The sequence below is a fragment of the Hirundo rustica genome, chromosome 19, assembly GCF_015227805.2.
Source record: "Hirundo rustica isolate bHirRus1 chromosome 19, bHirRus1.pri.v3, whole genome shotgun sequence".
NCBI classification, from domain to species: domain Eukaryota; kingdom Metazoa; phylum Chordata; class Aves; order Passeriformes; family Hirundinidae; genus Hirundo; species Hirundo rustica.
The window spans coordinates 3,105,930-3,117,033 of record NC_053468.1 but is presented as its reverse complement, the minus strand read 5'-3'; the positions used below and the strand labels follow the sequence as shown (position 1 = coordinate 3,117,033).

The 11,104-nt window shown below is 48.9% G+C and overlaps 1 protein-coding gene across 1 annotated transcript in view; it reads left to right on the top strand.

Moving 5' to 3' along the window:
* The first annotated feature begins 3,879 nt into the window (after positions 1 to 3,879).
* The window catches only part of NXN (nucleoredoxin), a 46,905-nt gene continuing 39,680 nt past the window's right edge, over positions 3,880 to 11,104 (top strand). The window contains exon 1 of the mRNA XM_040082652.2: positions 3,880 to 4,197. Within this exon, the coding sequence (XP_039938586.1) occupies positions 3,880 to 4,197 (318 nt within the window). The remainder of the gene's footprint in view (positions 4,198 to 11,104) is intronic.

Genomic DNA, 11,104 nt, shown 5'->3' with positions numbered 1-11,104 from the left:
GGGCTGGTGAAGAGCAGGGAGAGAATCGGGCAGAAACCTGGGGGAAAAGGGCTTTGAAAATAGAAAGGCCCATCTTTACAAGCTTGGGGAAAAAAGTTCCCTGCCAGTCCCAGGAGCCAGGTCCTGGACTAGCCCCCAGGAAGCCAAATACACAGAGAAAGGCTGTGATTGAAATCCCCTTCCTTGTGTTTTGTTGGTGTTGTTTGAAATCAACTCTGGTTGCTTTCAGAAGCGCTGTTTTGTGTTTCCGTGGTTACACGTGGACCCCAGTCCTGCTGGAAGGTGGCAGAACAGACACCCCAGCACGTGTTTGGATGAGCAGGGGTGCCCTGAGGCCTCCCCCATCACTGGCACAACAGACCTGGCACTGCCTCAGCCTCTGTGACAGGGACAAGGACCTTGCCAGCTGCCCAATGGCATTCAGCAGGACTCATCTTCTGGAGCCACAGACAATGAGGAGGGTCAAAGGTTCCACCAGCCGCCCTCAGCAAGCCGGATATTAACAGGATTGCAACACCAGCTGGAGGAATTTGAAGGGTCAAATTCCGTGTGGTTTTTTAGCCCTCCGGTGAGTTCGGCAGCAGAGTTTTGGGGGGCTGATACCTTAACACAGACCTGTTTAAAGGAGTTAATGTGTGACCAGCCGCAATCCAGCCGGAGCCGGCAGATGGCCTGCCCTGCTGGAGCTGGTTTCAGCAGCTGGGACACTGAGCGGCTCTCAGCGATGCTGATGTGACTCCAGAAGAAAAAAACTGAGAGGAGAAGGATTGCAGTTGACTTGCATCATGTGCAGAGCAGAATTAGCCCTGGTTTTCCCGACAGATTCCCAGCAGGATTGCTACCCCAGGCTTTCTCCGGATATGGGTGCCCACAATCTGAAACACAGCCAACATCTTGCTGCTGAAATCCATCATCCCACAAATGTACTCGTGATTGAGAGCTGCCCAATAAGGAGAATGTCAGGACACAATGGATTTATGTCAAACACTGAACTGTTTGAAGTGCGTCCCTTTCCTTTAAGAGATCTTGCTGCTGGCTGATGTCCACAATAAGGTGGGAAATCCACTGCCCTCAGTGCAACGTGGAGTTTGGAATGCAGCTGAATTAAAAACTGAAGAGCCTTTTGCAATCAACTTCTTTTTTATGTAGGTATCGTGCCATAGGATCAGATGATCAGAGGCATCAGTGGATGTTTTATGGTAACTCTGCTGTTTAAGTGCCACATCCAGATGGTTTTTGAATACTTCCAGGGTTGATGACTCCACCACTACCCTAGGCAGCCTCTCCTAGGACTTGGCCACCCTTTCGGTGAAGAATCTTTCCCAAATACCCAACTTGTTGCAGCTCCAGGCCATTTCCTCTTGTCCTATCGCTTGGTGCCTGGGAGAACAGACTGACCCACACCTGGCTACATCTCTCTCCAGGGAGTTGTGGAGCTCCACCAGGTCCCTTTGTGCCTCCTTTTCTCCTGGCGGAGCTCTCCCCGCGGCGCCGGTCGCGGTCCCCGCTTGCCGTGCGAGGTGTTCCCGGCAGATGGCACCGGAGCCCCGCGGGTCCGAGGTCCCTCCAGGCGCCCCAGCAGCACCGGGAGGGAACGGGGAGAGGGACACGGATCCCCTTTTCCAGCCCTTCTTGTCTCCGCCCCTCGGGCTCGGCACTTTTAACCCTGCCTCGTTTCATCAGTGTTTGTATTTTTCAAGACCCTAATGAGCACCGGGTGTCTAATTAAACATCCAGGGAAATCCCAAAGTGTGCCAAATCGTTTGCCAAATATACGCCAAGTATTTGGCGAATACTTTGGGGGGAAAAAAAAAACCCCAAAAACTTGCTAAATGCTTCAGTGAAAAATATAGAACGTACTAGTCGACCCGGGTGTAATATATACATAAAAAACAACAACCCAGTACTTATATAAAATAAATAGGAGTTAGAAAAATGCAGATAGGCACTGGTTCTGTATGGACAAGAAACTGCTCATTAAAAACTTTGGGGTGCTGTCCTGACTCTTTCATTCCAGTGTCTCAAGCTGGTTGTCAAATGGGCATCCTAAATCTGTGATTCTGCTGCAGAACCAGCACCTGGACAAACATTCACCCACCGCATTTTAAGCACTCTCATGGTGTAACTTCGGTTCAGTCACACCTCACCATGTGATTTTTTTTTTCCCATTAAGTACAGTTGTTTCCTCATTTTATTTTATTGTTCCTTAACAGAGAAATGCTTTTGACTTGTTCTGTATTTCAGAGCATTTTCCTCCTGCTTTGTTCATTAAAAGCAGGGCCAGATGTATTAACTGCAGCCATAAATATTATTTTTACAGCAGTGTGTTTATCTTGCTGCATGGGTTGGTTGAGTTCAGGGTTGCAGACTTAAAAAACAGCTTCCCTGCCCTGAAGAACCCAGATACTTCATTAAGGCAGATAAGGCAAGACAAATAAAAAACAAGACAAAACTTCTCCTGCTTTGAACCACCTCTAGGGAGCAGGTCTTGGCAAGAGAAAAGAGAGATTGTAAAGCTGCAATAATAATAATAATGATAATTAATTGTATTTATAAAGCATCCCCTAATGGCTCTGGATGCTACACAACGATTTTAAATACAATTGAAAGCAACAACAGTAACGAGAAGCCAAATAAGGAAGGGTTGTAAAAATGAAGGTGTTTATTGCAGCAGATAGTAAGATTTCAGTGTGCTGTTTTGGGGCTCTTCTGCAGCAAGGACACACGGACATCAGCCGGGAGCAGCTGAGGATCCCGCAGCGAATTCCGCAGGCTTGCAGATTGCAGACTTTGATTACAAAGAGCAAATACATTTCACAGCCCGGTTTGCATGTCACCATCTCTGGTTTATTTCCTTTCTGTATCCCAGCCAGACAGACGGTGTAACTCAATGCAGCCCAATTTATGTTTACGCTGCTGGATTGGCTTTCAGGTTTTTTTCTGCCTGCATTTAATAGGGGTAAATATGTATTTATGTTCGATTTTGGAAACAAAGAAGGGAACAAATCTGTGGGTTTTGGGGAGGCTGGATTAACCCTCGTGGGGCCAGTGGGAAGTCACAGAATGGTTTGGGTTGGAGAGGACCTTATGGAAGGAGTCCTGTCTGAGGGAGCTGGGGATGTTCAGCCTGGAGAAAAGGAGGCTCAGGTGTGACTTGGTGACTTTATCACTCTCTACCACTCCCTGGAAGGAGATTATAGCCAGGTGAGGAGCAGCCTCTTCTCACAGGCAACAGCAGCAGAACAGGAGGACAGTCTTAAATTGCACCGGGGGAGGTTTAGGCTGGACATTAGGAAGAAGTTCTTCACAGAAGAAGCGATTGGGCCCTGGAATGGGAGATGGTGCAGTCACCATCCCTGGGGTGTTTAAGGAAAGCCTGGATGTGGCACTCAACGCCTGTCTGACAAGGTGGTGTTCTGTCACAGCTTGCACTCGTGACCCCAAAGGTCTCTTCTCATCCTAGCTGGTTCTGTGTGATCACAGGCCTCCACGGGCTGGCAGACCTTCCACTGGAGCCGGCTGCTCCGAACCACATCCAGCCTGGCCTCGGACACTCCAGAGACGGGGCGCCCACAGCTTCTCGGAGCAACCTGCGCCAGCACCTCACCCTCTGAGGGCAGAATCTCTCCCCAGCACCCCAGGCAGCCGTGCGCGGTGCCGGTGCCTAGCCCGGTGCCGCCGCCCGGTGCCCGGGCTCCGCCGGCCGCGGCTCTGAGGGGCCGGGGGGGGCCGGCCCGGGGCGGCGCTGCCCGAAGCGGGGGCGGGCGCGGGGCCGCGCGGCGCGGCAGCGCCCCCTGGCGGGGCGGGGCGGGGCGTGCGCGGCCGGCGGGCGCGGAGCGGAGCGGGAGCGGAGCGGGCGCGCAGCGGGAGCGGAGCGGGATGGCGGGCGCGCTCACCGACGTGCTGGGAGAGGTGCTGGTGTCCGCCGACGGCGAGGAGGTGGCCGTGTCGGCGCTGGCCGCCCGCGGGGTCTCCCTGGTGGGGCTCTACTTCGGCTGCAGCCTCGGCGGCCCCTGCGCGCAGCTCGGCGCCAGCCTGGCCGCCTTCTACGGGCGCTTCAGGGGGGAGGCGGCGGCGGCCGGCGGGCAGCGCCTCGAGATCGTCTTCGTGTCGGCGGAGCAGGAGCAGCAGCAGTGGCAGGAGGCGGTGCGGGCCATGCCCTGGCTGGCGCTGCCCTTCGCCGACAAGCACCGCAAGGTGAGACCCGCGGCCGGGCGGGGGGCGGCGGGGCGCGCCCCGGGCTTTGTCTGGGGGCTCGGCCGGGGCCGGGCGCTTTCCAGAAAGTTCCCGGGGGAGCCGGGGAAGCGGCGGGGGAGGTGGCGGCTGCTGTCCCGCGGGGCGACGCCGTCTCGCCCGGCTCCTGCGTGGCCTGGGAGCCGCGGCTCCGCGGAGGGGAGCCCTGGGCTGGGCATCGTGGTCCGTGCGGGGCTGGCCTCGCCCGGCCCCGCGGAGGAGCGGGGCTGCAGGTGAGGCGTGAGGGGAGCAGCTCCTCCGAGCCCAGACACGGGCACGGCGTCGCTCGGGTGGGCGACCGAGGAAACCAGACCTTGGCGTGGGCAGCGGACACGGTGCCCGTGGGCTCTTGCGTGGGTTTGGGCGCAGAAGGGAGCCGTGGCCTCCGCCAGCCGTGGGAGGACACGCGGTGGTTGAGGAGCGAGTTGAGCCCGGCTCGACTGGGAGCTGCTGGCGGAGCTGCCCTGCCAGTTTGTGGGATGGGGTTTGTTCCTCTCGTTTGGTGTGTTCGATACTCTACGAGCTGCAGCCTCTCATCCGTAGAGTTTAATCTGGAAGATAATGGACAGAAAGCACGCTGGGACCCAGACGGGGCAGGCTGTGAGGAAAAGGAAGGTGCAAGGCTGAGCCTGCATTTCCCAACGAGCTTAAAAGAAAAGAAAAAAAAATCCTCTTTACAAAACTAATCTCTGGAAGCAATTGAGTAAGAATTGAAAAGGTGGTGCCCCACAGTGCTATTTCTAACCATCTTTCAGGCTAGTGATTGAGGCAACGGGTGTGGAAGCAGCGGGCAGACTCAGGCTCAGCTCTGGTTGGGATTGGGATAATGCTGGTACCTGTCCCTTCGGGCATCCCCTGTGTCTGAACATCCCAAGGCTGTGTTGGAAGGAGAGAGATGACATCTTCCAGGATGGGTCTCTGAGCCATTGCTGTTCCTTAGGTAAAGGAATTGTTTAAGGAAAAGTTGGCTGTTGTCTGGCAGTGCTGTGTGATGTCCCTGCTGCTGAGAGGTGATGTAGCTTTGAAACACGGATTTACCTTTTTTTTTCTCATTTGCTGCCGGTTTTGTGTCACTAAGTCCCCAGTTCTGCAAAAACGCTCACATATTTAATGCTGTGCACCTGGATGATAACGCTGCTCGAGGCCCCCAGTTTGCCCCTTTGAAGTCCAGACACTTCTTACTGGGAGCTCACTCAAGTGGTCGGGATCTGAGCAGTTTCATTACTCAGAGGAGCTGCAACAGAAGCTTCATCCTTCAGAGAAACTGCAGTTTAACTCAGGCTTCTTTTAAACCAAACCCTCTTCCTATAAGGATGTGAAAACACTGTGGTTCCAATTAGTAGCTGACCATTTCCCTACAGAACATTTCAGATTATTTAGATGGTGGGACTTCTGCTTGCCATATTTGCTTTAAAAATTCCACTGCAATGTAGTTAAATGGTTGGGAAATCGTAGAAGTGGAAGGTAGCATTAATTTTACATGCTGGCCAATGCTTCCATCTATTAGATTGCACGAAAACATGAAATAAAAAGATTATGGGGTCTTAAACTCTTATTCCAAGAAGCCCTGAGTTAAATTCAGGATTATTTTTGTGTGGAGTGTAAAGTAATTGAAGCTCATGCTGTATATTTTCAAAACCAAGCAGATGTGATGTGGCTTTGGAGGAAGCTTAATCTACGGATAACAGAGAACCTATTTGTAAGTTGTAAGGGCAATTATGTCAGGATATCAGATTTCTAAACAGGAGATTTATAACCTGTAGCTCAGGCAGTTAGAAGTTTCCTTGTATAATAGGCTGATTTTTTTAAATAGTCGGGTTAATGACCTGACTCCCCAGAAAAGCACAAACTTTCTATTTTTCAAAAACATGCCAGCGAGAGCTGGGGATGTCGAGCATATGTTCAGTACCCCACGGGCTTAATTTGTTTTAAAACAAAAGCATTAGAGGAATGTAGGCAGTGCTTTTGAGTTATGGTTCCTTTGCACTAAGGGATACTCCTAAACCCCAGCGAATTATATAGATTTATGGGAAGGAGGGAATATTAGAGATGCAGGGTAGAGACAGCAAGAGAGGTGGGAACACTGAGAGCTCTGTCCCTGAGCTCTCAGCTCCCCATCCTTGCAGGTTTCAGGGCTTGTTTGGGAGAAGCTCTGCCCAGCAGGGCTGAGTGTGGGTGATGCCCAGGCTCCAAGACCTCCAGAAGTCCTTTGTAGCCAACTCTTCCCGTTGTGGGTTGGTTGCTTTATCTACTGAGGCTGTGAAAGCTTTGTAGGGAGATGATGGCTTCCTATCCTGTATAAAAAAAATCACTTTTGTTGCTTAGTGTTATTGAAAAATATGACTTTTAAGGTCCTTCTATCTTCTCTGGTATATTCTGCATTTTTCTACATCTCTCCTTCTTCCAAACCCTGGGCACCAGACACTGACAGATCTTTTAACCCAGGCTCCTTTTCTGGGTTTGCAGTAAAATTCCCACAGTCCTAAAAGTAAATTAGCATCTTACTCTGATGGTTATTGGGGAAAGTAGATGGAATTGTCAAAGCAAACAGCCACTCTTCCTTGAATGCCTCGGTAACTCAATAATGCTGGGGTGCAGTTACCAGGGACAACCAGTTCAATTGGAGTAACTTCAGCACACAGCAATTTTTGCCTCCAAACCAGTAATAAAAGAGAGCAGTACAAGTCAGCAAACATCTGGCTGTGGGGAAAGCCTTTGATTAATGAGGAGGATGGCATTATTCCTCCGTCTGAGCCGCAGCCAGACCTATTATTGGGTGGGTTTTTTTCAAGGACAAAACCAGAACGCACCAAATGAGATTGGAGGCCTTTAACTCGTGGTGCACAACCCTCAGTGAAGTTGTTCAGCCCCGGATTTAGGCAGCCACGGGTAGCTTTTGGTAATTGATTTGTCTTCTGATAATGCCTGGCATGGCTGAGCAGAGCTATGGGGAGGAGATGTTGCTCCGTGTCTTTGTTTCGGTCGCGGTTTTGGTTTAACATCACCCCGTTGTTATCTGTTGCATGGACATCTGCTTGAGTTCTGGAGGGTTGATTTAATAACAGTTTTAATTCCTGATTGCTGCTGAGAGCCTCGGCAGTGTAATCAGCCCCCATCTGCCTACATGCCCTGATGTCCCCAGCACCCACAGTGAGGTATCTCCCTTCCTGCTGTTGGAAGGATCCCAGACTTCTCCTGGTGACCTCCACACCATCCCTGCTGCAGAGTCCACCTACACTCGGGGTGAATTTGGGGGCTTTCCGAGGCTGTTGCAGGAGTTCTGTGCTGCTGTGGGACAGCTTGGTGATCCCTGCTAAAAAATGATAAACCATCCACATTCTCCATTGAGTAGATCCTCTCACATAGGAGTGGGAGCAAGGAGAGTTGGGGTGCTGGAGGAGAAAAAGCTCTACAGTGAGAGAGCAGCAGTTTATCTTACGCTGTTGTTTATTTGCCTTTGCTTTTGTTTTTACTTGTTACTTTCTTGGCCCAGTCGTCTTCCTCTTTCCTCATTGTATTTAATCTTGAATTTTCTCCTGACTCTTCCTTGGTGCATCCACACAGCGCCATGGTGGTGTTGGTGCTGTGCTTTGCCTCTCTTGCGTTTTGTGTTTTTCTGCTGTATTTATGCATCTGGTTGAGTGTTGTACAGATTCTTCTTGGGAAGGCTGAGATGCTTCTGTTCTGGATTTAAATAAATGCAAAACATGTTGATTGTTCTTCTGTGGTTATTCAGTTAAGTATCTGAAAACAATTTGAGGATCTCCCTTTGCTCACACTGGTAAATTCCCTTTGGTTGGGACAGAGTGTTTTCCCTGGAAAGATCATCTGCCATGGGACCCTCTCTTAATAACACACCAGGTACTAATTTTGTAGGCAGACTTTGTACAAGAAATGGTGGGGAGTAGATAGAAATGTCATGAAATTAGACTGTCCACAATTTTTTTTTTTTTTTTTTTTTTTTTTTTTTTTTTTTTGTGTAGGGAAAATCTTCAAACCCTTGATTACAGCTTAAGGTACACCCTGATTTTCAGGGACTCAGAACTTTTCTGTTTGAAACTGCCATCTGCTGAGATCTGGGAGGCAAGTGGTCAGCACAGATGTGGGATTTGTCTTACAGAAGATTTTGTAAATCACTTGAAGCAGCTTTTGAATTTCATCATATAAAAATATCTAAGTAATCACTTTCAGCTGTATTCCTGACTTTATATTTCTGGGGTGGGAATGTATATGAAATCTTTGGCTTACGGAGCTGTAGATTTGAAAAATATGGTTTTTTCATGACATCAGGCTATTGAGTAAGAAGCAAGGCATTAACAGCACCAACTGATTCTTTGTTTGCTTTGAAACTTCGCTGGTTCTGAAATGTAAGAATGGGAGATGTATGAAGAGAGCAGAGGGAAGCCTGTGTGCTGTTTTTCATTGTGGCATCTTAATCCAGATGTTGAAATGAAAACGTTGGTTTAAAAATGCACGGTTGACAATTTCATTCGTTACTCTCAGGTTGCAGGACCGAGCAAAGGAGCTTTACTTTGTAAAGTAATCAGTGCGTAGTTCTTCTCCAAAGATGCATTCTTTAGAGGCTGAACACGTAACAGCTTTACAAAAGAAAGTGCAGAACAATGGAGCGTTTTTCCCTGCAATTTTTGAGACATTCAGCAGTGAACTCCAATTATGAGTGAGGAATAAGCTATTCAGTATTTCCACATTGTGCAGATGACATCGAAGCCAAAACATTTTGACTTCTTCTTGTTGTTGTTGATGCCTTTTTTCCAAATGATTTCTGTGTGTGTTTTACACAGCTTTGCAGTCACCCTGCATACAATTAGTAGTCCTCTCTCATGCCAAGACCCTAATCCTTCTGTGAAATCCCCATAAGCGTCAGTAGGCTGCAAGTCTGGGGACCGTGTCCTGGTCCTGCAAGAGTTGCAAAAGCACCACTGACGTCTGTGGAGGTTGGATTTCCCCCCATATCCAAACTTGCCTGCCTGAACGCTTTCCCTGGGGGAGAATTAGTATTTTAAAAGTCTTGCTGACGTGTAGTCTGCTGTGGTGTTTATTACATCCTTCAGTGGGTAATTACCCACGTTTTAGGACCTGCTCTGAAAGTCTTTGGGCATCTTTCCATTATCAAATCCCCCTGGCTCCAGGGTGGGGACAAGCAGTTTGCTGATCACACGATTGGTTCTTGAACAGGGCTCTGTACACATCCCATCCCAAAAACGGGCATCGAGTTGGCGTGGCCTTTGGATGGTGGCTTCTTCAAGTGGTTCAATAACATTTTAGTTTGAAATGCAGTAGCTGTCTCCTTGTTCAGTACTCAGTCATTTTGTATTGTTTCCCACAGGCATTGCTTAGTACTAGAAAGTTTGTGTGAAGTTTGTGGTGAGTTCATTGCTGGCAGGTTCAGGTTTTGGAAGAGTCCAGAATGGTTTGGAGTTTTTTGATCCTTTCTCATGGGCAAACTTTTTAGTGTTTCAAAGCGGCACTTGGTGGGGTGAGTGTGTGGGACTGGAGTAAGGTTTCACTTCTGAATTGCATCTGAGTAGAGCTCTCTGTTTTGCATTCCTGTTTTTTTCAGCCATACTCCCAGCGTGGAAGTTGGGGCATGGTTTTAATCTAAGTCAAATCAAAAAATACTGCAGTTTTTGGTGACCACACCACGGGGATTCTTGTCCCAACCCTCCTCCCCAGCAATCCAAATTCAACATAGTGATTGCCTCTTCCTTATTGCTGGAGTTTGACATGAAATGTAGGGATCTAGGGAAACTAAGAGAGCATGGGAGGCTGTGGTACAGCAGGCTGAACTCTGAATTCAGCAAAACAAATTTGAGCAGCGCTTGCCTGAGCGTTTGTTTGATGAGAAGCTCGTTGGTGTGTGTGGATTGCTTCCTCCTCCCTCCCCTCCCCATTTTTTTTATCAGGGAAACAAGTTCCAAGCAAAATATTCCAAAGTGATATTTAATTACTCTTTAAAATGCAACTATTTGTCTTATCAGCCATGTGGATTTCTATTTGCTGCTTTGATTTGACAGTTAGTAGTTTGTAATTTTTGAAAAGCTTACACGCTCCAGGAATCTGTGATTTTTAAGCTTTTGAAAGTCGAGATGTTGAATTAACTGCAGCTTTGAACTATTCACGGATAATTTCAGGCCCCCCGCTTTCAGCAAATAACAAGCTGACTCCTGAGCTTTCAGGCTGGGTTGAATACCGAATAATCACGACTTTATAGCTGCGTGTGCTCTCTAAACTGGTTCCATGGCACATCACAGTGTAATGCACGATAGGTTTGAAATGTTTTTGTAGACAGATCACTTTGTGCCATCTCCAGATAATAACGGCTGGGAAAGGAGAGAGTACTGCCAGCCTGGGGAGGGTGCTTGGATTCATTACAGCTTGGGCTTTGAGCACATTAACTCCTCTCTGTTCTTGAGGTGGGAGCCCAGATGGGGGACTCGGGGGTGTTCTGGGGAGAGGGCTTTCTCCAGCACTGCCTTGATGTCCCTCTGCAGAGCAGCTTCCTCTGTGCTGGCTGGAACCGCTGCTTCTCAGCTGATGCTCTGTAGGCAAAAAAAACACCGTCAGAGTTAAATCTGTAGGCTGTAAATTAAAAAGACAGGGTCAGTGGAGAGACTGTGAGTGGGATGAGTTGACAAGTAAGCAGATAGACCTGTTAAATTCTCTCGTGGGAAAGTGAATTATATGCCTTGTCTCAGAGCTGATCACGTTTTCATCATCTCCGTTTTCCGAGGAAAATGCAGTGTCTTATTGATTTGGCAGAGAGTACACACAACTAATGGAAGTGTGAAACGAAAAAGATGCCGGAATGTTGTCTGCATATTCTCACGTCTGTCTTTCAGCACTGTGAACA